A 27,714-nucleotide genomic window follows, 5' to 3' on the forward strand; every position below is an offset into this window, starting at 1 on the left:
AATAATAAATGATTAAAAGTACTATTACTTGTTTAATTTTAATATATTTATAATGATTTTTATGTAAAATATTTTTAGTGCTAAAATCACATATACATTGAATACAAAAAATAAAATTGTCTTTAATCTGTTTCTGTAATATACTTATAATCCTACACTAATATGGAGAAATATCGTATTATTGTTAAATAGTATGTTACGATTTATGTGATATTGATTTGTTTTCATCATTTCAGCTTTAAGTGTATCCGAGTGAGTGACAGTTTGACACAGTAATCAATATTGATTACTATTATCCATAACAATCATGAATAAAAGGGTATAATGTCAAATTTAGTTTTGTTTATGTATGTGTATTTTTTTAAATGTTATTTTCCTTTACACAAAGAAAAATATCATACATTGTTTATTTTGTAGATAATTATCGTTTCCGTTTTGATTATACAATATTTGTTATATATTAAGAAGTTGTAAGAGTGGACATATAAATCGAGCTGACAAAACATGTTTCTGTATATTATTGTGTGTAAACTCGCGGCTTTAAAATGCATTCGTAAAAAATTAAAAAATTATTATGTTTTGTTTCGTTTTATTTTTTTATTTTATTATATTTTGCTATTGCGACTTATTAAATATGTAAATATGTATATTTTATTAAATGTTATTTAGCTTAATTTTACTAATTCATTTTCCAAAATGTATTATTAAGTTGTCAGCAGCAGCAGCAGCAAAGTATTGATTTTGTAATGGTGTGTTTACTTTCGTTAAACAGGAATGTTTGAAGTACTTCATAAAGCATTTAATTTAATTAATTAACTTAATATATTGGAAATTTATCGTATTGTCAAAAAATCATATAATTTATTTTTTCATCAAATGTTTATTATAGATTTAAAGTTTTATTTTATAATTGATTACAATTCGATTTTTTTTCAAAAATCAATAAAAAAAATGAATAACCCGTATAATAATTTGAGGTATAATTTAATATTGTAGTGATCTATATCAAATAATCTGCTTTACAATTTTCCATCAATAAAATGTAATAATTTTAATTTTGCAGAGTATATTGTTCTTACAAATGTAATACTGTATACAGATTTTGATGGTTTATATATTAGCACAATTTGACATGAGATACATTTTACTTTACTCTTGCAAATATCTTACACATAAATAAAATTCGATTAACGAACAATAACATGAGCAAACTTGTTATTAAAAAAATTTGTTAATTTTACAACAATTCATGTGATATTGACATAAAACAGTAAAAACAATTTTTCAACTTTTCAATTGCTATTTTTATTTAAAAAATTTTGCCTATGTAGAACCCCTTAAAAACTGTTACATAACATTGCATTATATTTCAAATAATATGATGTATAATATTACAAAGCGGTGATTATGTAAAATGATTTTAACTTATTCATTCCTCTGATCAAAGCCATTGAAAACAACTGCAATTCTTTGAATATAGTTGTTGAAACAATTACTCATTTCTTTTGTAATAAGCTGTAATGATATGTTATTGATCAATGATAATTTATTGAAAATAACAAGAGCCTTATACACACAGTGTATTATGCAAGTTTGGGCATGTTAACTAATTTTTTAACTCAGTTTTTTGAGTTAATATAGTAAAATGTAAGTTAAGTTAAAAGTAACTTAACTTAGTTAAAAATAAGTTAATTTTTTCACATAAAATAATTATAATAATACTTTTTGTTGAAACTTAACAAATAACATAATATAATATAGGTCTTAATATTTAAAACAAATTTATGTTATTGTATTAATTACTGTAGGTACTTTCATGCTTAAATCATTTATGAAATCCAACAAAATAATTAAATTATTTAAATATATTTTTTTACCTACAAATTTTCATTGATAGTAATAAAACTTTTTTTTAAAATTTAAGTTTCAAATTCATTATTAGAATATAATAAACAACACATATAAATACCTGTATTATGTAATATATTATTCAGTTAACAGTAAATAATATTACTACCTAAATCTACACACCATACATATATAAATTGTATGTTATAATAAAAACAGAATGAAATATTGAGTTGAAGTTCAACCATCATTTTACTTTACCTTATTTGTAGATAGTTGTACATTAAGTCAATATTAAAAGTTAAATATAACGACCATTAATTATGCGAATCTGTATTAATACATAAATAGTATGAAATCTGTTTAAAGAAACATGATTAAACAATGTTTAGTTACCAACCTAACTCAATAACTATTATTATATACTCATATTTTATTATTTATTAATAAAATAATGAGTTATTATAAATCTTAAATACTGTTCTCTGTTAATTAATACTTATTTATAATAATTTGACAGCACTCGCAGACTCTTTGAATTATTTGGACTGCCACCAAATACTAAGCTGGAATTTTGATGCAAAAGCACCTTTTTTTCTTATGTCCCAACATAATCGTAAGACGAAAATGTATTTTAAGTGATATTGATTAATTTAATGTAGTTTTTGTTTTGCATTTTATGATACATTTTACTTTATGTGCATTTTTAGGACATTTCTAAAGTTTTATCTAAAAAATTCTTAAATATTAGGGTATTTGATTATGCTTTTCGGCATTTATTCGTTTAAAACTTTCACGTTTAATATGTAATATATTAAATTGTTAAACTAATAAATACAAGTATATCAATCCATGTATCTATTTTATCAAAAATATAACAAAATTAATATAGTCGAGAACATTTTTTTTATATACAAGAGTCCAACGACGAATATAACAGCAAGTTATGATATAAATTAAATTGAAATAAAATTAAATTAAATATAAATATTAAATAAATAAGCACCTATTTTGTTATTATTATTTTAAATAAATATAATTAAATATTTTTGGTAACGTAACTTTTATAATATCATTTTTAAATTATAATAAATACATTTATTGAATGAACATAATAATATGTAAAATAATAAAATTCAATTAAAAATGAATATTGAGTTCAAAAACTTGTGATTTATGCTATATTATATAGTGTGTTTCTATTTTCTTAATAATGTTTACTCCAATAGCCTTTTTTGTTGAATCTTTAATAATTATACACTATTATAAATTATTATTTATAATTAATAATTACTTAATACTATACAGTATATACTTATTCATAAGTTGTTTCATATACATACATATATTCGTATTTTGTAAATTGTAATAGTCATTAGGTACTTGTTTTTATATAAATTATTTTGATACTTCTTGAAATCCAAGAATTGTGCTATACCGATGGCCTAGAATTATTAAAATACATACGAGTAAAAAATAATACACCATTATAAATTATATTTAATAAAATAATAAAAAATTAACTTCAAATTCAAAATAATTAAATGGTTAATGCTCATAAATTAATAGATACATAAATAAATGACTGAATATCATATAATAAACTATTCAATACAAATAGATATAAATGGACACAAAAATAATAGATAAAATTAATAATTACTAAAACGTATTGTTGTATTTGTTTGAAAACAATTTTTAATATCAAAAAAAAAAAAAAAAATATTGTAATTTTTATATTTGAAAAGTATGTTAAGATAATTTAATGGAAATAAACACGTGATAAATGATTTAGTCCACTGTTAAAAATAATTATTATATATTGCGCTCTATAGTGGTATATTCGTCACATATGTATCTTGCATTAAAAAGTTCATATATTTTTATAATAGAATAGAAATTAGCAATTCGTTAATTATAATTTGTTTTTAGTTAATATTGATGTACTAGGTACATTTGAAAGTTTATACGCAATAATCGATACGAATTTACAATGGATAATATGATTTTAATTTCTAACATAATAAAACCAATCTTAAACGTTATACCTATTTCAAAATACTTAGAACATTTTAAATTTATAATTACTAAATGACCAGCAAAATCTTATTGTTATATAATATAATTTTATATCAGATATTTTGTGCAATATCTATTTAGTATTAAAAATTGTATTATACGCAACACTGATTTTTAAAAATTGAAATTTAGATGATATATTTTGATTTTGTTGCTAATATATATATATATATATTTACACTCGTACTTATGAATTTATTTTTTTTCCGTTTCAAATTGTTTTTGATAAAATTACTTCACCAAATATATAATTATTATTCTAATTATTCTTATTATTTATTTTATTGAATATAAGTATGATTTATTAAGTTATTATTTGGTATTTTATTTTGTACTAATGCGAATATTTTCAGGTATATTTGAACTCTAAGTCGAAAGCTATCTAATATTTTTATTTCCTCAAAGTTCTCTTCTTTCCATCATTTTATGTGTAATAACAAATCACAATATTAAATTTTTAATATTATTCATTCAATATAATTAGTGACTGAATTAGTCACATTGTTTTATTATTTACATTTAAGTTTTTAACAGACAAAACACTAATATCTAATAACAGCCAGAGATAGTCTGGTCCACCCGGTATTCGGCAAATATAGGGAAACAATAACCGCGAATATAAAAGTTGCGAATTAATAATTGCGAAAATAAAAACAACAAATTTTAAAAAAGAGTGAAAATATACGATTAAGCATTTAATGATAATAATTTTGAAAAAACAATTGGGCATTGGTGAAAAATTATATGCTATACCATTTACAAAGTTTTTATTATCATTAGTATTATAATTTGTAATTAACAAATTAAGTCTTTTAGCACAGTCCTTTTACTTTTTTTATCTCCGGTTGTTCTCAAGTATTATACTGTTCTCGTTTTAATTCTTCTAAAATTCGAATTTTTGTTTATTACATCAATATATTTCCATATAGTAGGATAGCTTTCTGCTTAAGAATATTTTTTACATTATTAAAAATATTAATCATTAATAAAATAGGATATAGTTTTACATTTTTATAAGTTTTGAAAATTATCCAAGTACTATATTACAATTTATAGTATTCAATATAGAAATAATAAAAAAAATGTAGTTTCACTATTATGCATGATCGCTTATTTTAAAATTCACTATTTTTATTTTCGCTAATATCAATTTGCGATTTTTATATTCACGGTTAATTTTTTCGTTATTTTGGCCAAGAACCGGGCCACTTAGATATTAGATATCCGGTGATTACAGGGGGCCTAGGGATTTATTCGTAAAATAAAGGTCCATTGCAATCACGCTATTGTGAAAAATTATAATAATTATTTTTCTTAATTAAATTAAACTTATGTTATTCTTTTCTTAATCTTGAAATATTGTTGATATAATAAAATAGATCTAGATATAATTCCTATAGTTTATACTTTTCGTTCTCTTAATCAAAATCGAACAAATATAAATATGAATACGAGTACTTTGAAAAATACAAATAAATGTTATTAACGGTCACATATACGATTACAATGATAATTCGATAATATTGGCTTTGGAAAAATATAAAAACAAAAATTTGTAGTAGGGTTTAAGTGTCGAAATATACTAATGTTGTATAAGTATATCATAACGTTATTAGTTTACAATGAATATTTTATTGTAATCAATAATTATTTTTTTACTGCTTATTTGTTGAATTTCGTTTCATATGTATACAATTATATAAATTAGACAGTATACATATATATGAAAAAAAATACAAAATTATAGTAGTACAAAAATACAATACTTATAATATTAGGCAATTGCAATTATAATAGAACATTTAATTTAAAGACAAACAATGTAGATTGTATGTACCTACTACAGATAAAGTAAAGTGGAATCTTTCGACTTAAGAACATCGTCTAAAAAGCAATAGCTTATATTATATTATAATATTTTATTTTATTATAACAATATTTTTTATAAAATTGTTATTCAATTTAGACTAATGCCATTAAAATAATGACTGAATAATGAAAATAATTTCTACGAAATTATATACATCGTCTGTATGCCGCAGTATTTCATACGTAAGTACGATCACTCGTACTAGGTAAATGTAAATGAAATTGATTTTTTTATCAATGTTTGATTAATATTTGTATGTATTATTATTGATTAAAAACACTATTATTTACAGTCAATGGTATTTAGTAGTAGTATTTATTTGCCATGCTTGTGAGACTTGTAGTTTTTAAAATCTAAAGTGTTTCTATATAAAAAAAAATTATTAAATAATAAAATAAAAATTAGTAAATGGTTAATATATATAAAATTATTATAGAAATAAATAGTTTATATATATATAAATAAGTAAATAAATGCTTAGCCTGGAGTATTATTATATTATATGAAACCGGCTATTACAAGTATAATAATATTTTAAGTTTATTATTTATTTATCTATTTCTATATATATATATATAAACTATTAAATATTTTTTTTATATATGTTTAAAGCAAATAATATTTATAACCTCTCCGTCATTGGTAGTACTTTAAATTACAACAACTTCAAATAGAACCAAAAAAAACAATCCTATAATTTACATATTCTATATCTTAAAAATTATTACACGAAAATAAAAATTAAAAATTAGTACCAAATATTCTAAACTCTGAGGCATCAGTTATTTAAGTTTATCACTGATATTTTTCGAAAATATAACATATACTTATGTTGTAAAATAGTAGGTATAATCGTATTCGTATACTACAACGATTATATTTATGACCCAATACATTTGAAATCAATTTTCTAAGACACAGTTTTCAAATTTTGTGCAATATTAAACAAGACATGGTTTAGGTTTTACTCTTTGTTATTTATATTTTTCTTGTGTATTTAAAAAAAAAATTTCCAATTTATTCAAATCAAACTTTATAAAAATTAAAAATAAATATAAAAGCAAGTAAGAAAAATTTAATAGTATAAAGTGTCATATCAATTTTATGCTATCAAATGTTTTTATATCTAAGTCGTATTAACTAATTAACATCAAAAGCCAATAATAAAACTTGTTAACAATTATGAAGATAAAAATGAATTACAATTAGTGTATTATACTTCTAATTGTTAAGTTAAAATTATAATTTATACTTACATAAGTAATATATTATTGTATATTCTTGAATATAAGGCATCAGTACATCACGTGAAATGGTGGATTAAAATAAAAGATGTAAAAAAAGTAAAGTACTTATTTTGCGAAAAAAAATATTGCAATGAAATAATATGGATTGGCGATCCAATTAAAATTTTTCACTACTACAAGGCTATAAATCTCCTATTGTTCTTGTCTATCGAATATAACGGCACGTTTAACTCCATGGAGCGTTTGAAGTACAGCCTTGTAGTAGTTTTATTCACTTAATCCTATTTATCGTTTAAAAAAACGATTTTTAAAATCTTTAATGATTTTCTTTATATAAGTCTCTACTGTTTTTATCCACTTCTTTTTCTATAATATTTTTAGACCGTCAAAATGCATTTATTAATCAACCGATTTAAAATGATTATTGTTATTTGAAATTACCTTGAGATTATTTCGAAACTAATGTTCAGCCAATTCTATACTTAACGTCAGATGACGAATGATTTTTAAAAATTATCGTATTCGTATTTTTTTTCGCTACTGCTCGTCCTCCATGATAATTGTCGTTACATTTATAATACCTCTTCATGTCATCTCTGGATCTATAAGCCCGATGAATATCATTATCGAAGCTTACAAAAGAAAAAAAAAGAACCGAATGCGCCTCGCTTTGCTGTACAGTAGGGGGTGGAGTGCACCTCGTTTATAGGATAGGTCATTACAATGGATTTGTTAAATTTGAATGCAATGATAAGTATCATTGTATACGAATAACGATACTGAACGGAGATGATTTGTTAGATATATATATATAGAAAAAATATTATAATATTATAATAATCTTATATATAGAAAGCAGTCTTCTAAAAATTTGCTATTTGGATATAATTTCTATACACAGGTAAATATCATATATAACTATATTTAATTAACAAAAAATGAGTCAAAACGGTTCTTATTATTTTCTTAAGAAAAATCGAATATTTCAAATGCCTATAAGTTGCTTAAAAATCAGTATAATATTTTGAAAAAAATACGCTTAAAAAAAATGCCAATTCTAATAACTAGTATAAGTTTCGAGTTTCTGCAACTTTTAATTTTTGAATAATAACAAATATTTAAAATCGTTTGAGAATAAATCGTTATTTTATGCAATTTTTTAAGAATTTAAATTTCAAACGGTCATAAATTTTTTTTCTTAAAGTCCGGTAAAAATTATTTTATAGTTTTTTGAAGAATAACTTATGGATATCCTAGTGTTAAAATTTTGAACCTTAAGTATAAATAGAATATATTTTATGAATTTTTATCTACAAAATAACATGCAAATTATCATGATTTTGATACATTTTATACAAATTTGAAATTTATGGGCTTATAAAAAAATTTGTGTGAAACGATTTCCAATTTTCTTTAGTTGCTGTAAGTATAACTTATAATGAACCTTGTATTAAATTTTCAAGAGTTTTTGGACAGCCAAATTGTTTTTATAAATATTTCAAATAAAAAACTTAGAAAAATTGAAAAATTAAAGTATTTATAAGTATGTCTTCAAAATACTTTGAAAATATTACAATGTATAGAAAACGCTAATTTAAATATTTGGAGAAAATTTCAAGTGTATGCAGTTTTTCGGTTTTGAGTAAGAGCATTTGAAAAAAAATGTTGTTTGCCAAAACGTGGTTTTGCGTAAAAATTCCCGTTTTTCTGTAATTTTTTTATGGTTTTTTTCGATGCTTTTAAAAAGTATTGAAAAAGTTTGATTTTTGACATGCCCAAGTACCATATAAATTCACTTTTCTTTCAGAAAAAATGCTTTTTAAGAAAATCGAAGAATTTTTACTGCCCCAAAACGTGATTACAGATACAAAAAAAAAATAAAATAAAATAAAAAATAAAAAATAAAAAGAAAAAAACACACATCATTGTAAAACCAATAGATTCCATCACACTATTTAGAATCTAAAAAAAATAAATTTTACACATCTTCATATTTTATTGTTATTATGTTTTACGGCCTCAATTACACGCTTAATTAAAGTTTTTTTTCTAATACTCATGAGTCATGCGTTATACATCGATAAATTGGGTATAGGACGCAATCCATTTAATACAGTTTTTTAAATTGTAATATTTTGAGAAAAAATAGAAGTTATGGTCGCATTGCCATGAAATCAATGAATAAAAAAATATTGGCATGGTTCTAGCTTTAAATGAGTGTGCAAGAAAATAATAAATGATCATAAATCCTTAAGATATTGTATAAAAATATTCCAATTTGTCTCTTTTCCTGTCGGGCCCAGTTAAGTATGTCCAGTTTAGTAAGCCAACACGAACTTTTTTGTCGTATTTCCGTTATTATATTTGGCTTTCCGAATAGTTCCTGGAGTTCCTGGTTAGACCTAATTTCGCATGTTTGGTCTTCTCTTTTTTTAGATCCATAAATTTTTCTGAGAAATTTATCTCTTCAAGATAGCAAATGTTTTTTCATCATTCTGAGTAGTGGGACATGTTTCATGGCTATTATTTATCAGAATATAGTAATAAATATTATTTATTAATAAATTACAAATTTTTCGGGTTTTTATTATTCAGCACTTAAAATGCAATTTTGAAAGTTCTAATTGAACTGTAATTTATATTGAAAGCTTTATATATTACTAATACTTGACTATAAAGTTAACTTGCTAATAAGATTAAAATGTTAAAAATCAAAATAAATAATAGAGGTACACATATATTTTTTGGGGCACATCCAAGTATTACATTATAATTTCTCACTTCAATCACTTAAATATACATTATATTTTATTTAAAAAACAATAAAACTATACATTTGTGTATACTTAATGTTTATTCAGTGATGAAATACTTAATCGATAATTAGTATGCTAAAAATAAAAGGAATAAACTATGATCAAATATACAGTAAACACATATACATCATTATTAATGAAAATAAATAGTCATTAAGCATTAATAAACCAAAGCACATTTAAAAATGATTTTAAAAAATAAAAATTATCTATTATAGTACAAATTAATTTATATTACACAATTCACTTAGAGTCTGATATGATAAAAATAGTACAATTATTTGTAAATTATTGTAATTAAATGACGATTGATAGATTTTCATACTGTATTTTATATTTACTTTAAAATTAAACATAATAGAATACATTACGTAATTATTAAATTAAAAAACAATTATATACCAACCTAAATATTAAGAATATAGATTAAATATACTATAAATATATATATTAATTAAATAAATATAATAAAATATATATTTAATATATGTTAAGACCGACTGACTATATTGTCCTATCATAAAAATTGTAGGCTTCAATGTTTAATAGAAATGTAGAAATATGAATATTTTTAATTATTTTACTTTTAGTAATATTTTGAAATATAAAAATTCTAATACAATTGTTAGTATATTATTCTAGCTAAAATTAAAAATATACTAGTCTATACTTTTACAACATTTAATTTTAATTAGAGTAAAATATAAGTATAATTTGTTTTACATTTTCTAAACATTTAATGATTAATTCATTAAAATTTAATTTCTTAATTTTGATTTTAAATACGCAAAGTTATAAATAGTAATTTATACAACTATTCTTTTATAATTAAAACTTAAAATGTCAAGTTTTGTTACATAAATGTTTAAATTATAACAAAATTTAATATTTTTAAAAGGAATAAATAATGATTCTTATTTAAAATGTAGATCAAAGTTTATTCTTTTTAATAATAAATATATAACAATTAACATTTTATTTATTTATTATTTAAATTTAACATTAAAAATAGCCATCACAGAAAAATTTTATTAATTTGAATTTACCTATTAGAAACGCATTTTTTGATAAAATAAATTTGTTTTCAAATATCTCAAGATTTGAAACTGCATTCCGTTTATACAAAATACTTAACTAAGTGCATTTCATTAAATATTTACTTTATACGATAGTTAGAAAATTAAAAAAATGTATTATATTGCTATGTTATGTATAATGTTTTTAATTATGATTTTATTTTATTTATTTACATGATTTGATAGTTTTAAAAAATAGTTAATTTATATTTTAACTTAAGCTTGAAAAATAAACTTACTGAGTTATTAGTTACTAATTTTTCTCTTTATGAACTTTAGAAATACTTGATATTTATAAACACAACTTTAGCCATGTGATGAAGTTCACCTCATCGTTTTGAGATTACAAACATTTTTCTTTTTTTATAAGTAAATTGCATAGTTTTATGGTTATGTGTTCCTCCGTTTCATTTATATTACTATGTACAAAAAAGGTTTTTAAGACAATTAATAGTAATTATTATTCTTCAAATAATAGAAATTCTAGACTGTTGCTAGTAATAATTTATTACATAAAATTATTTCTACGGAATTAACTTATAATTTAGTTACATAGAAGTTTAAAATAACTAACCGGAAAGTGTCAAGGACGACCCTTGAAAGATGTGAAAACATATAAATGAGCTTAGAAATATAAAATAATTATAATATTCTTAATTTAAAATACACGCACATATTATTTTTAGGATAGGATTGAAACTGTTTAAGAATAATATTTGTTCAAATTTTATTTTGCAGAACACAAAGTGATATTCAATCGTTTATTTTTAATAAAATAAAAGTAATAATTGGCTGAAGTCTGAAATCATAAATAGGAATGGAATTTATGTCCTTAGTACCTAAATCAAAAAAATGAAAATTTATCAAATAACTTTTATTAGAATAAAATATTTACATAATAGGTAGGTAAGCTATGTACATTTTTATACGCACATATATATATATATATATATATATATATATATATATATATAAGTGACAAACAAATTGAACTAAAAAAAAACAAAATATTGTCATCATCGGTATCATGCTAAAGAGAAAACGCATTCTATGCCACCATTCTATCTTTATCTATCCGAGTCATGCAATGGGTGGTTATCTATTGGTTATGAGGTACGGGGTGCGCCAGTGGCCAAAGGTGGCCGGGTGGTAATATTTGGTTACCCAAACTTCCCTCTCCATGACGCTATTTCGTGCCGCCACGGCACGCCGCAGTCTTGAAACCGAATCGATATCGTATACACAGAAAATTTAATATTTCTAATAACTATTCAATTAACAAAATGATTGAACTTTTCTCATTAGATGGCTCATTTGCACATAAAGTATTCGCATTTAAAAAAACAAAATAAAAAAACTATGTGAATCGATCCAGTAGAACTTCAGATATACATTTCATAAAAATCGCTTCTTCTTTTAATAATATAATATGTAGTTATGGAGCGTTATGGAAAAAAGGTAACACTCAAAAACATTCACTGCCTAAGCGGAAAAATCTGAACGACGTATAAGATGTTTTCATATTAAAACCGACATTACTTGGATAATTTTCCAAAAAAAAAAATTATTATATATAATACATAATATGCATTATAGAATTATGTATTTTATAACACAAAAATCGTATAAAATGTACACATAGGTAATAAAATGTAACCGTAGTAAAACATGGGTGCAATAGAAAGCTTTGGCAAAAATCCAAAATTTAATTCAAGATTGTGTACCTATTGAATTGAACCATACATCCTTACATGGTGATGGTAAGCAAGTTTAGACATTGATACTGTCGATACCCCGGACACTATGTGGTTATTTAATAAACCGTTGTTAAGTTAATTGATTCTAATTTGATATGTTTGTATTCAGTAATCAAACATATAATTTGAATACATTACGTAAATCATGTTGATATGATAATTATTGAATATATTCAATATATTCAATATAATACTTGAATGATAATTAATAAATATTTAGTTAAAATAGTTAAATGAAAATCACTGATGAACAAACGTCATTTGAATTTAAAACGTATAAATAATAATTTAAAAACATATCGAAGTACCTAATTATGTAATTAAAGTACTCTCGTTAATTTACATTATGCATGTATGCATTTACTTTTATTTAATAGATATAGGTAATAGTTTCGTGAAAATGTATTGTATTGGTGTTGTTTAAATGTTTGACTTGTTTTTATATCTGAAACGGTCTAGAGTTCTAACAAAATAATTATCATTATATATTATATGCTTTAGATTATTAAAAATACAAACTATTTTATATATGTGTATTATGTATAATATAACATAGATATATATGTACATACATCATTTTCGTTAAAAACACCCGAAACAATAACAAACACTGAAATACGTCATACTACCTGTACTGTATATGTGTAAATATATACATGGTATATTGATATCGATTAAACATATTTAAAGACACGTGTACATGATCTTTAAGATAAGAGCGATAGGATTATAGTTTAAAATTGGGAGAGGTTTTGTACATAAAAAGTTCTATATAAAAGTAAACGGTATTGTAGGTAATAGTGTCCATTATTATATTATAGTAAATACTGCATTTTATAAGGAATTTTCACTAAACGACAAAAAAAGTTTTTCTCAAAATAGTCAATGTAATACCATAGTAAGATTATAGTCTAACACGTTTGTTTAGCATTATTTCGTCCAATCTTTCAAAATATTGTCGACAGAGTATTACAGAGTGATTAATGGGCGACATTTGTGTCGCCTACTTAATTAGTTAAAAAATGCACTGATAATAAATACTTTATTATATAAGTATAAGCAGGTTTGGACTAGCTGGGGTACTGAATTGCTAAAGCAACCCTTACCTTAAAGTATATTTGCCCCTATCGATATAAATGCTCCCTAAATACTCTATCTAAAATAAATGAGAATTTTGAAGGCGTAGGTACGACAATCACAGTTCTCTGATAAAGTTGTAAGTAGATCTATTATTCATAAATAGGCCTCAGATTTTAATGTTATATAAAAATCAAAAATAGCATTTATGACCTTAACACTCTAAAAATATAAAAAAATAATTCCCTTTCAAAAACTAAACATAAATTTATTTTTGTATTATTGATTTTCAAAATTCAGAAAAAAATATTTGTTAAACATGTAAAATTATAAAAATGTATATAAAATTATATGTAAAGTATAAAAAAAATTTCTAAAAAATTTAATATGATAAATCGTATCAACAACATTTATAGACTCTTTTAATGCTAATTAATTAATTAATTAATTAATGTTAAAACTACGTTTATATGTCAATTTTTTAGTTATAATACGAGAAATAAATAAAAAATGCATTGAAACTGTTAAAAATGTCCTAAAAAGTATAAAGTCCACTAAAAATGTAAAAATGCTCAAAAAATAATTTGTAGTTGCAATATGGAGTATTTAAAACACATTTATAGCTTGAAAAGCATTGTGTAAAACATTTCCAAAAAAATATGCAAATGCATTGAAATCTGAGCCTTATTCATAAAATAACTAATCAAATATTTTAAATTTACCACAAAAATATTTGTTATTTACTTTTGCCTATGTATATTATCCCGTACCCTTTTTTTACCAGTCCCTATCTGGATATAGGTACAAGTAAATCCACATAAAAATACAAAAGTGATTTAATTGATGGACATTTATAATATTTAATGAGTTCTAATAAATATATAAATCAATAAAATTCATAAATACTAAAAATTATAAATATTTACTTGATGATGAATTTTTAATTCGAATCCGCTCGTGAAATAGACATTCCTAGCTATGAATTAATTAATTTAATTAATTAATTAATGATTAATCCATCAATTAAGTCACTTTTGTGCCTATATCCCATATATTTTTATATTTATTTACGAGTATTAGCTATTTATTCCTTTTATTTTATTACTTTATTATATAAATAACCTATCCATTTTTTCCAGATAATATCGTACTTCAATACATTTTAAATCATTCATTTATTATTTGAATTTAAAATGCTTAATGCATTTTTTAATTCAAAAAAATTCTCATGGTGACATAATTTTCCTTAATAAGTCATAAGTCTTACATATATATTTAATAAGTATATGGTATATTATTTATTTAATAGTATAAGACATCGAAGAAATTTCAAATTAGATATTTTCGATATGTTATTAAAGTTTAGTAAGAAAGCTGGTAAATACTATTAGTTCATGATTGTGTTCAAACATACACTAATTGTTTGTATTCCTACATAAAATAACGTAAAATAAGATATAAATTGAGTTTTCTTGTAACGATGAATATTCGTTAAGTACTCGTCAAAGTGTATTATGTGCGCGAAAAATTTAAGTACATTTTACTTGCTATTGATTTTCTTGAAAATATACTTAACGGGACTGTCGACTGTTTATGTTTTGAGTATGACTAAATACATATATATAAAACACGTAAAATTGTATTTAAACGATTTTATACAATTATACTTGATGTGACATTTTCTTTAGTTAATAAAAGGAAGAAGGACGGAGTCTCTATTTTAATTTAAGGTAAGATTTTGCGTTCTTTTTAATTTAAGTCTCTTAAGTTCGGGGAGCGCTAAACAGTGTTAGTAATTATCACATAAAATACAAAATGTATTATTGTATGAAATGTATTAATGATTAACAAATTTGTACAAGCGTTGAAAAAAGTTGAGACTTCAAAAAAAAAAAAAAATCAAAACGATGTAATATGCTACGATATTTAAGAAATAAATATAAGATAATATTCTTGTAATCGTCGGTTAAGTTAACAGACCTTGTGTCTCCTTTTAGATAGATACTTGACACCAGGGCGCCCGTTTAGATAACAGTTAACATGTATAGAGTATAAATATAGGTACACTCCCTATACCCGATACTCGAGTACTCGACATACCAACACATAATTCATTATTATAATAGGTAATTTTTCAGTTATAGCTAGACAGCGAATTATTAGGTTCTTTAAAATATAATAAATATATTAAAAAAATCTCCAAATATTCCCTCAAAAATTAGTAAAATATGCTCAAAAAATTCTTAAATCCAAGTAATATTCTATTTTCTTTAAAATATGTTTAATATGCTAATTATTGAGTTATGTATATTAGGGTGGTCCCTATCTTATAGATGAAGAAAATTTATTTAAAATTTTTGATTGGGCTACCCATGGAATTTATTTAAAACCATAAAAAAATAAATTGTGTAAAGTTTCGTAGTAATTGTTCAACCCTAAGACGTGCCTCAAAAGGGTTAAAGTTCAAAGAAGGGTGGGTTTTTCGATTTTTGTAATTTCAGCCTTAAATATTTAAGATAGGCCAAAAAGTATAAGAATAAAATATTTTTTAAATTAAATATACTATAATAAATGTTATTTGTACTTTTTTCAACTATTCATTCAATCACAAAATAAAAAAACTCAATTTTTGTTATATTTTACATGTTCAGTTTGTACAATTGTACATAATATACTTTGTACCAATAAAATTAACAGCATAACTACATAAACAATTTTCTAGTAGCTATTAAATTATAAACTGTTAACATTGTTAAAACTCACGCTACAAATTAACACACAATTGCAAAGCTGTACAATATTAATTAGACATGTTTTAACATGCCTAAACTTGCGCAGACATGATACCTACACGCGTTATCGCGACGTTGACCTGCACGCATTTTCTGTAATATGTATAGTTAACGACAATACGTAGTTTTCGGATGTTATGCCTATCTTTATAGGTTTATTATTAACTCGCTTTTAGACGCGTTGTTTATATTAATTCGATTCAACCATTTTCGTCAGAGTTCAGTTTAGAATCGTCAACACACTATCGACAAACACGCGTATTGATTTTAATTTTAAAAATGCAAAGTAAAATCAATATACGTAGAAATATTTATTTAATAGGTACTACTTCTCATCAACTTGTTGGATGCAAGTTACCATCAAAAAAAAAAGTTTTATCGGTCTTATTTTTTAACATTTGAGAAGTCAAGTTAAGTTTACATGAAAATGTGCGGTTACTGATGACGAAACATTAATATTTTGGCAAAAAGCTCGAATTCCTACTAGAGAAGTTCGTAATTGTGTATCGCTGTTGGAAGAGTTGTACAATACATGGCGATGTTTGCAGAAAAATTCAAGTCGGCGTACAAATACTCAAATTAAAATTGAAAATGAGTTTGTACAATGTTTTGACGAACTTTTCGACATTGCCCATGCAGATGCATTAGACATAATGACTACTGATATAGACAAACAGTTTTTAATAACTCAGATACATAAAGGTCGTCCAGGAGCATTGATGGGCGTCGATTGGATAAGTCAAAAAAGAAAATTTAAACGCTCTAAACAATTAGAAGAATCTGAAAATAGAATAAAATTGAATGAAAACAATTGTACAAACTGAACATGTAAAATATAAAAAAAATTGATTTTTTTTATTTTGTAATTGAATGAGTAGTTACATGAAAAAAGTACAAGTAACATTTTTTATAGTATATTTAATTTAAAAAATATTTTATTCTTATACTTTTTGGCCTATCTTAAATATTTAAGGCTGAAATTACAAAAATCGAAAAACCCACCCTTCTTTGAACTTTAACCCTTTCGAGGCACGCTTTAGGGTTGAAAAATTACTACGAAACTTTTCACAATTTATTTTTTTATGGTTTTAAAAAAATTCCATGGGTAGCCCGATCAAAATTAAAAAAAAAAATAAATAAGAATCACCCTTTTTATATTTATATCGATTTATGTTATTAATAATTGTTTGCACTTATAAACATGCCGTCTTAAAGATTTTTAGATCCGGTGGCAAATTAATTTAGAGGCTCCTCAATTATCACAATAATATATACAAATGTGATAAAATAATATGCACCAAATTTGCAAAATGTTAGTAAATATAATTTTCGAAACTTCAACCAATCAAGGTCATTTAAATGCATCGATACAATGAATTACATTCTTAATAACTTCTTAAAAATGTATTACCAGTTATTTTATTTAATAAGAATTAAATGTATTCCTAGATAACTTTTAAACAACAATAGAAAATAAAAACTTGATTGTTGTCGCATCTATATTTGCGATAACGAATTTCTATGTAAATTTGGATAAAATTATGTTATTCTTCACACTCCGACAATAACTATGATAAATTATAGCTACAATAAAGCTTGCCATTCGTTCCAGTTTGACCGCAACAGTCCCGGTTTTAAAAGTATGTCCTAGTGTCCCGGTCAATCATTCAGTTTGTCCTGGTTAATAGAAGCTGAGAAAAAAATAACATTTAATATTGTATTATTTAATAATAAGCTATAGAATAGTATTGTACATTATATTATAATAATTTAATCGAAATGGTTGTATGAAATAACAATACATTTTTTAATTGGCTAATAAATATTTAAATTACAAAACGATATACTTATTTTTGTATTCATATGAATGTTATATCAAAAAACAAAAAAAAAAAAAAAAAGAGAGTCATTCAATATGATTTTCAAGGAGAGACCCTTTTATATTTCCTTGACTGGGGCCTGGGGCAAAATGGTCCAATTGCCTCCCTTTGTAACGGATCTGAGAATAAGTACCACATATCATATTTAATAAAAATAAATTGTATTCAGTAGAAAATTCAAGATAACTTATATAGAGTTTTTATATGAAAAGTAAAAAAAAATCGTAACATATTTAATAAAAACAACAAATGTACGAGTCAAGTTAGAATCATATTGAAAAAAATTACAATAAAATCATTTATTTATTTTAGTTCTTTTTCAAATTTTTTTTTCTGTGACATAATAAACCAAATTTATGAATTGAATAAATACGAATATGATCTTTTCTACAAAAAACAGCATATTTTAAAATATGAAAAATAAGTATAATAATATTCTTTAATCTCCAAAATATTCTTAAATTTGTAAAATACATTTTTATTTCTACAAACTCATTGGCTGACAAATTATAACAACTTTAATATTTTTAATTAATTTTTGTGAACATTTTAGACCATATATTGTAATTTATTTTTACTCACCGGGCATAATATGTTGTAGAATCGTTTTTTTTCGGAGGAAAATTGTTTTTAGTTTTTATACACTATAAAACTTTTTATAAACAAATTTATGTAAAAGAAAAAATTATAGAGGTTCGGTTTCATAGACTACCTAAAAAATTTTAGAGTAAGTCTTAGACTTTGGTAAGGGAACACTCCTCAATTATAATCCACCCTCAATATTTTTACCATTTTAGTCACTGCTAATAATATTATATTAAAAATAATACCTTTTTGAAATGGTAAATAAATAAATTGCATTAAAATGTTTAAATGATAAAAATAGCAATTAAAAATTTTAGACTATATATAGTAAATTATTTAAGTACAAGATTCGTATTTAAAAGTTGAGGAGTCGGTCGGGTTTGTGTCCTCTCCTTAACATCCTCTTCATCAGTCACCAGAGATTAAAATTTTAAATTTAACCTTGTCAACTAAATATCAAAATGTTAAAAGTATTTAATTTTTGTGTTATTGTATTACTATTATTTATTACTGTTATTATTATACATGAATATGAAAAATACAAATAACATTTATTTTAAAGATAAAATTGCACAATAACTAAGTTTGTGTTCTTATAATATCTATATGAAATAAAGGAAGCAATTTTGTAGAAATGTATTAAATAATTATTTTCTCACGGTCAGGATTGGTGAGCATCGCATTATCACAGTATAATTAAAACGTTATAGTATGAAAATAAATAATTTTTTCATAATTATTATAAAAATGATTAATAAAAATATTTTATGAACTGTATTTAAATTTTTGTTCATTTTTCATGGATAAGGCTAAATTAAGTTTAATTTTACTTTCAATAGAAATGTGTGGCTGGATTTACATCAAAATCAAAAATAAATAATAAATAATTTTATTATTGTTAATAATTGCCTTTATATCGTAAAAAAAATAATTCATTAAGTGGTATTTTTATAGTTTTGAAATTAATTAGTGTTACAATTGAATAGTAAATATTTAAACCAAATTGACTGATTCAAATCTTCTATGCTTTTTATACTTTATTTGTTTTTTTTTTATTTATATTATGTTAAGTTTTGAGCACATATTTTAAATTAATACAACATTTTTTTACTAAAAAAAAATATAAACTTCTAAACATTAAAACCTATTATCTTTTTTAATATTTTACTAATATTAAAAAAATCTAATAATCTAAAAATGACCATCTTAAGTACCATTTTTATTCAATTTTCATCTAATGGTAGGTACTGTTCATATAACTGTTAGTATATGTATTGATTTCTACTCCTTAAAAAGTACTCACATGAAAGTTTATAGATTCGTTCCTTGTGTCACTCGAAATTTAAAATTATGAATTTGTTGAACTTTTTCAAGCAATCATGCAGTTGATGTTTATGTTTATTGTAGACTTTAAATGCAAGTAAAAGATTACGTGTACCACGACTGACAGTTTATTCTAACTTAAATGTCACGATTTTAATTTTTTTATTTTATAAAACTTATAATTAGCTTAGTGTTCGCTCAATATTATAATTTTACATGATAATTTTTTTTTTTTAAATATAAAAAATAAGTGTTAATTTGTTCTAAATTGTTAAAAACATTTAATTTAAATTTAATTCATTCGACTCTTGAATGTACTATATAAGTAGTTGAGATGGAGCAACAGAATTAAGACTGTTTTTGAGAATATATGTATTGATTATTGGTTAATTTTATAATTATAAGTAATAATTAAATTAATACATCTTATTCATGGATATGGGTGACGAGTATATTGAAATAAAAAAATATTTATTTATGAAATAAATATTGTAATACTAGTAGTTTTATAGTTGAAAGAAATCGGTAAACACACATATGATGTGTACGTGATTAAGTGTGTTTACCGTTTTTATGTTTAAAAGTAAATTGTATACTTATTAAATTTTGTAGGTAGCCGAATTATCGTTAAATGTAATGTATTATTGATGGTGATGACGTAAATTGCTATAGACATACCTCATATTGTGTACATTATACGATAATTCATAGTTCTTAGTTCACAATAACAAATTACACTAAAATCGAAGAACATATAACAAGATATGTGATGTTATGTTTAATTTAAAGTTATTCATTTTAACAAATATTTTATAAAAATTAAGAAATTCAAATAAAAAAATATACTGGCTGCAATTTATCACTTAATTTTGTAATTATCTTAAAGTATTGACTGGGACTGATTTATTAGTAGATATAAAATAGTTATAGGCAATAGAATTTTTGAATTAGTTTTCGTAGAAATGAATATAATTAATTATAAGTATTAATATAAATTTATCATTGTATAAAATAACTACTTTTAATGAGGCACAAATTATTTTTAAAATGCTTATTTTATATTGATTTACCAGAAACTGATAATAATCATATAATTTCAGTAGAGTCTCGGTGATTCGGTCATCACTAGTCCGGATATCCGGATAATACGGTCAATTTGTATTTCGTAGTTTAGTACTTATTTATATATAAACATACGCATAAATATTATATAAAAATGATTTATGTCAATATCGATTTTTATTTATTATAAGACGTATATTATTGATACATAACTGATATATATATATATATATATACAGTTAACTTGCGGTATAACGAAGTTCGATATAACAAAAATCTCGATATAACGTATAAAACTGTCGGACCCTTGAAAACCTCGTACTATAACGAAAAATCAAATGTATTTTGGTCCCCTCGATATAACAAAGATTTTTTAGCTAATGTTCACGCAATGTAACGAATTTTTATAATTTTGGAGATTGATACTGCACATTTTACGAGTTTCTTTCGGCCATTCTTATGCAATAAGATGATGTTCATGTATCGTATATATGATACACGTCTGTTAAATGTAAATCGTATTAAATATAAATAAAAATTTGTTGCTATCGACAAAGATTTGTTTATCTGTGGAGTTCTCAATGACGATGAGATTTTGAATAAAACTGATGACGAAGAGCCCCCCGTAAGTTCAAATAAAGCAACATTAGGTCTCCGTTCCGTCTTAAGTTTTTTACAAAGACATGATATTGACGACAGTATATTTTGTAATATTCTAAATTTGGATAATACTATTAATCGCGTAAGCGCAAATGGATACACATAAAAAAAACCTATTTTTTAAAAAAAATAATAAGTATGTATGTAATAAACAAAAAGTGTATGACTGTATCTAATAAAATATTTAATAATAATCTAATATTGTATGTAGGTATGTAATTATAAAAATCTAATAAAATCTAAATTTTCTTTTAAATATCGTTTAAACAAATTTTGTTGATTTATGCTTTTGATATAATGAATTTCGATGTAACGAACTTTCGATATAACGAATTTTTTGTTCGGTTCCTTGAAATTCGTTATATCACGAGTTGACTGTATATATATATATATATACTGGAGTTATTAAGGAAGTACCCGTATCTGTGTTGATTTTATCTTTCCAATTACTTATTGTGAAAAATATTAATAAGTAAGTTGAAAAAAAAGTCATTCTGTTTAATCCGGATTTTCAATAATCCGGATAGAGTCCGATCCCATGTATTCCGGACTCAAACACAAATTACTGAAAATAAATTAAGACAAATTGTACTTTTTGTTGTTATTGAAATATTACTAAAAAATGAAAGTGTTATAAATCTTAATGAAACTCTCTAATGAAAATATAATATTATACATCCATTTTTTGGGTTAACTAGAATCAGCCATTGAAGTATTTTTGTTTTAAATATTTATAAATAGTTGTATGGACTATATATTATAAGACTACCATAAATACTGAAAATACTTTATTACGGAAAACACTATAATTGTATATATATTAAATAAGCTGCAACACATTGTTTCATATAAATTCATTTTAAAATAAAAATACTAGCTATACTACCATATAGTAAAATAAGTGTAGGTACTAAGTACCTCCTACACTTTAAAAATTAATGAAAAGAAAATGTTCAATAGAAATGAACAGCACCATAAATTCTAAATAATTGATACGATTTTGTTAATTTAATTTTATTATACTTTTATCTACGTAGGTAGTATTTAATGTTTGAATACAATATGCTCCTTATTGTGCTAAATAAATATATACATACGTATGCAGTATTAACTATCGGTTTTTTAAAATGTATGCTGAATTAATGGAATGGTCAATAATTTTAATGTTGGTGTATTTTTGACCTTATAATCATAATTCACAAATCTTAATATTTATTAGTAAATAACAAGGTTGGTTTGACATTTGCTTTGTTAATTTATTTTGTTTTATTGAATAAAATATAATAAAATTTATTTAAACAAAATTACTAAACACAAGTATTTACCTACCTTAGTATTTTTTTTTTTTTTTTATGGAATGGCCTCATATATGTTTAGAGTTCTACATCTATACTTACACGTTTTATGTAAGATATTGATATTTATCATAATTATTTTATTAGTATGATAATTATTCGGGTTTAGGCTGTATTGATTATATTTTTTAAAATAATTGTATTGGAAAGATAAAAATAAAATTGAATACCTATTGAAAGTGTTTCCCAGAGGTTTATCAAATACTCATACTATATAAAATATAAATTATCTACTATATTATCTCTCAAACCATACTTCGGTTGAATAAAAAACTATTGATTTTTATTCCTAGTAAAATTATCGTAATAAAATATGTTCTACTTATGAAATGATCTATATTTAATGTAATTGAAAATACACGGGAAAGCAGTTTGCCTCTAGAATTATTCAATATCTACTATTATTGCAGTCACAGTTTTATAAAATTATGATTATTTAATTTTTTTTATGTAATTTAAATAACGATTACTTTTTTTTAAATTATAGTATAAGATATTTCACTAGTGTTTAGGTTGAATTAATACTATGTTATGGTAAAGTTAATTTTCTCTAGTACATAAGTGTATATTTATACACATGTAGGTATTATATTTTTTATAGGCACATTTTAAAATCGTCTACAAGTTTGAACGTTTGTATAAAATATAGTAAAAAAATTTTTATAGGTTCGATTCAATCGTAAATTGAGTTCTTTATTTGTTTTAATAAGTTCGAAACATACAATGAAATAAAAATATTATTAAAATTGGTTTTAAATTTACATGATTTATGATTAGCATACATTTAATACATTTATTTGTTTATTGTATATTTTTTTATTTTGTTTAAAATGCTCCAGTGCATAAAAAATATATATTACAACTTACCATGAAATGTAAATTCGAGCTAGTTGGTACAAACATATCAGTTAAGGAAGGGAAATAATCTAAAAATATGATACTTTGTCGGCAGTAAAAATTGATTAGTTTATATAAAATTATATTATCCAAACATATTCTCGATATTCGACAGAATATAATATACTTCCCAAATGTACCTACGTTGTTATTTCAGGTAAATACTTTATCAATACTTCCCAAGTGGGTGCTGTGACTACTATTTGTACTAGTCATAAATTTACATTACGCATATAGCACACACTACACACAATAATACGGGTATCTACCTGCGTGTTGACTTATTTTTTATTAGGTACGTGCCGTAAAAAATAATAAGGGCATTCTGAGTGTATGACACATTATTACACTCGAACACACACCAGGTACCATTACTGCACTACTATTCGTATTTATTCTCTACATTAACGATATCAAGAACGAAAATCAACGACTCCTTGGATATCCAGACGATGACATGAGGCGATTATATTTTCGAAATGGGATTCTTGTGAGCAGGTAAAATACAAAAATGTTACGTAGTTTCCTTATGAAAAACTACAAAATGACAATATCTATAAAAAAAACTTCATAACATTAGGAACTCGAAAGAAATATTTATCTTTATAATTTACCATTACCAATATAATTTGTTAAATTGTACAATACATTACACACCCTACACCATTCCATGAGCGAATGACTTAAAATAGTTGAAAACCAATATTTTGTAGAAAAAACGTGTCATTCTATCGTGCCTTTCGACCCAACTATTTAATTCATGCTTTCGGTTGGTTATAAAGATGTACAAACTATTACTTACATATATATATATCCACCTTAAAGAGAAAACTATTTCAAGTGAATTAAAATCGTGCCGAAGCTAGATGTCTACCTTTCTTCTTATATCTTCCTGTTCAGAGGATATAGGAACCGGTAAATATTCTATCTCAAGCTATCAGACGTACTTAATGTAGCAAAATAAACGTGTTCTATTTCGAACCGACCTATATAGTGGTGAAAAATTTTGAAAATTTTAACTAACGACAAATTCAAATTTTAAAAATTAATAAAATTAATTAAATTTACGAAGATCAACTTTCTTACATTTTGCGACAAATACTCAAAAAATTAAATATTATAATACATAAAAAAAAAAAATCACACCCGTAAAAACTTATAATTTATTTCGATTATGAATTAGTAAATTCAAATTTTTAAGGTTATCTGGTTATTGATTATTCATACATTACGTACCTATGTTAATTATTTTGCATTATAATTATAAATATCAACTAATAATTAATAATAGCTAATAATAAAAAAAAATAATAGCTACAAATGATAACAAAAATCTTTGAATAAATTAAATTTCGATCAGCCATTATACAATAATATGGATAATAATAATCATGTATGTAATTATGTGCACAACAATATTGTTAATTTTTTCATAAAACTTAAAAAATCATCGAAAATAAACTGATCTACCTTTATTAGATTTCTAAACACCAATATTTTTATAAAAGTACTGTTTATTAAATGGCTATTTTGGATTTTTTTTCAAACTGTAGAATAAAATATCAAATTTTCAAATTTGAGTTATAAAAATCAAAAACATATTTTAATTCAATTTTGTTGTGGTGCAGGACCTAAGTATTTATTAAAAAAAAAAAAAAATTTAAAAACAATAAACGGAACAAAAGTTATTGCATTTGTCGAATCACCTTGGGGCACCCTGTACACCGATCGTTGGAAGTAGAACAAGTCTATTTTTGGTATGTCGTGCGCGCACGTATTTGATGGACAGTGATCCGGATATTTCCGTTTGTAATCCTCTTAAACCTGTTTGAACAGCCGAATCATAAAAAAATTCATACACAATTTTATATAAATATTGTCAATCAACAAACGAAAAAAGTGTATATTGTTTATCGAGAAAAAATCTTAAAAGTTTAGTTGAGCGCAGTGGCGTATTTAGGACGGTGGCTAAACACTTTGTAATAGATATATCACTCCACAAAAAAACATCAGGCAATTTATAATTTATCTCTGCGCGTTACGCGTAGTACATTTACTAGTTTGTAGGATATGTTATACGTTTACATTACATAAATATATAGTTATGTACTTATGTTGGACACTGATAAGTGATTACTAATGGTTAACGTTCACTCTCATTTTTTAACAAACTTATTTTGATTACTTTTCAGTAGATAGGTACTCGATTATATACAATATATATATTTAACAAAAGTAAATAATATCATCGAGAGGTTAAACCGTGGTAATGCAATAAGTAGGAAGGGAGGTTGCTTATTGTAGCACTAGTACGCTGAAAATGAGCCCAGTATAAATGTAGTTTCAATAATATTGAGCAGCACGTAATACAAAAAAATAATTATTAAAATAAAACAACTTTAGGTTTATTGAAATATTTATAACATACAAAAATTATCCGTAGTATACATGTAATATTTTACGTGCGTTTTGAGAGTTCGAGAATCCGGTATAACTAATTGATCGTATGAATCGTAATTATAATTGTTTCATAGTACTGTACACATTTTTTACTCCAGGACCAGATCAGATTTCTTACACTTTCATTGCGCCAGCGTTTATAATGTTAAAATATAAATAATCATTAGAGTACACACGCCTCGACACAACCCTGTTGGTCCGCTTTAGTCGTACGACATTAGCGAGTTTTCGCGAAGCGCGGTCGTCGGCGGAAATGTTTCCGAAAAACGAAAATGAATTTCTTCCCCGAGTAAATAAGATACACGTATGTTTCGTGATACGCAACGGTATGACAGGGCGTATTCTTCGTCCCTCCCCGTCCGTGAACACCAACGTAATAGTATTATAACCATAATCGCGTCGTACGGCATTCCGATCACGTACCCGTGTTGTTAACGCGGTTTGGGGTCGGCGGCGGTGGTAGGGGGAAGGGAATTGTTTAAAACGAGATACGGGTCCGAAAAATCTATGCACGACTGAGAGCAACGAGAACGCCTAACCGACACGCAAACTATTAGACCAACGAACACGGGTGGCGAACTTGTACACAGGACCGTGGAGAGAGAACCTGGACCCGAGGGTATATCTTAAGGTATATCTTAATTTGCACTGTTCATTAAATTCTTACCATCAATTGTGTTTAATTTTTTATAATTTGTAGTCCCTAATTTCCGGGCTCTCTCAAAAATTACGGACCCGGGGGAATCATCCTTTTCTCCACTCCCTACTCGTCAGGCCTGCGTGTACGTGTAGGATGCACGCGTGCATAACCGATGTGGGGCTTGGAAACTGGGCCATAGCAAGGGGGGGGGCTAAAGATGACTACGCCCCGAGAGCAAATCATGGGTGGACGCAAAAATGAAAAATTTGGATTTTTGTATGGCAGGAGTT

At 24.2% G+C, this 27,714-nt stretch overlaps 1 protein-coding gene across 5 annotated transcripts in view; it reads right to left on the bottom strand.

Moving 5' to 3' along the window:
* Positions 1-27,714, bottom strand: part of LOC112691624 — a 118,319-nt gene that overhangs the window by 15,571 nt on the left and 75,034 nt on the right. Inside the window, exon 3 of one of the 5 annotated variants that reach the window (XM_025565954.1) lies at positions 11,728-11,775. The exons of 3 other annotated variants lie outside the window; for them this stretch is intronic. In XM_025565954.1, the coding sequence (XP_025421739.1) occupies positions 11,761-11,775 (15 nt within the window). In that variant the 3' untranslated portion in view covers positions 11,728-11,760. Of the gene's footprint in view, positions 1-11,727; positions 11,776-26,079; positions 26,149-27,714 lie in introns of those variants that run through there. One more of the 5 variants, XM_025565956.1, reaches the window with a different exon arrangement.

This window comes from Sipha flava, unplaced genomic scaffold (genome assembly GCF_003268045.1).
Source record: "Sipha flava isolate LNK unplaced genomic scaffold, YSA_version1 65_pilon_pilon, whole genome shotgun sequence".
Classification (NCBI taxonomy): domain Eukaryota; kingdom Metazoa; phylum Arthropoda; class Insecta; order Hemiptera; family Aphididae; genus Sipha; species Sipha flava.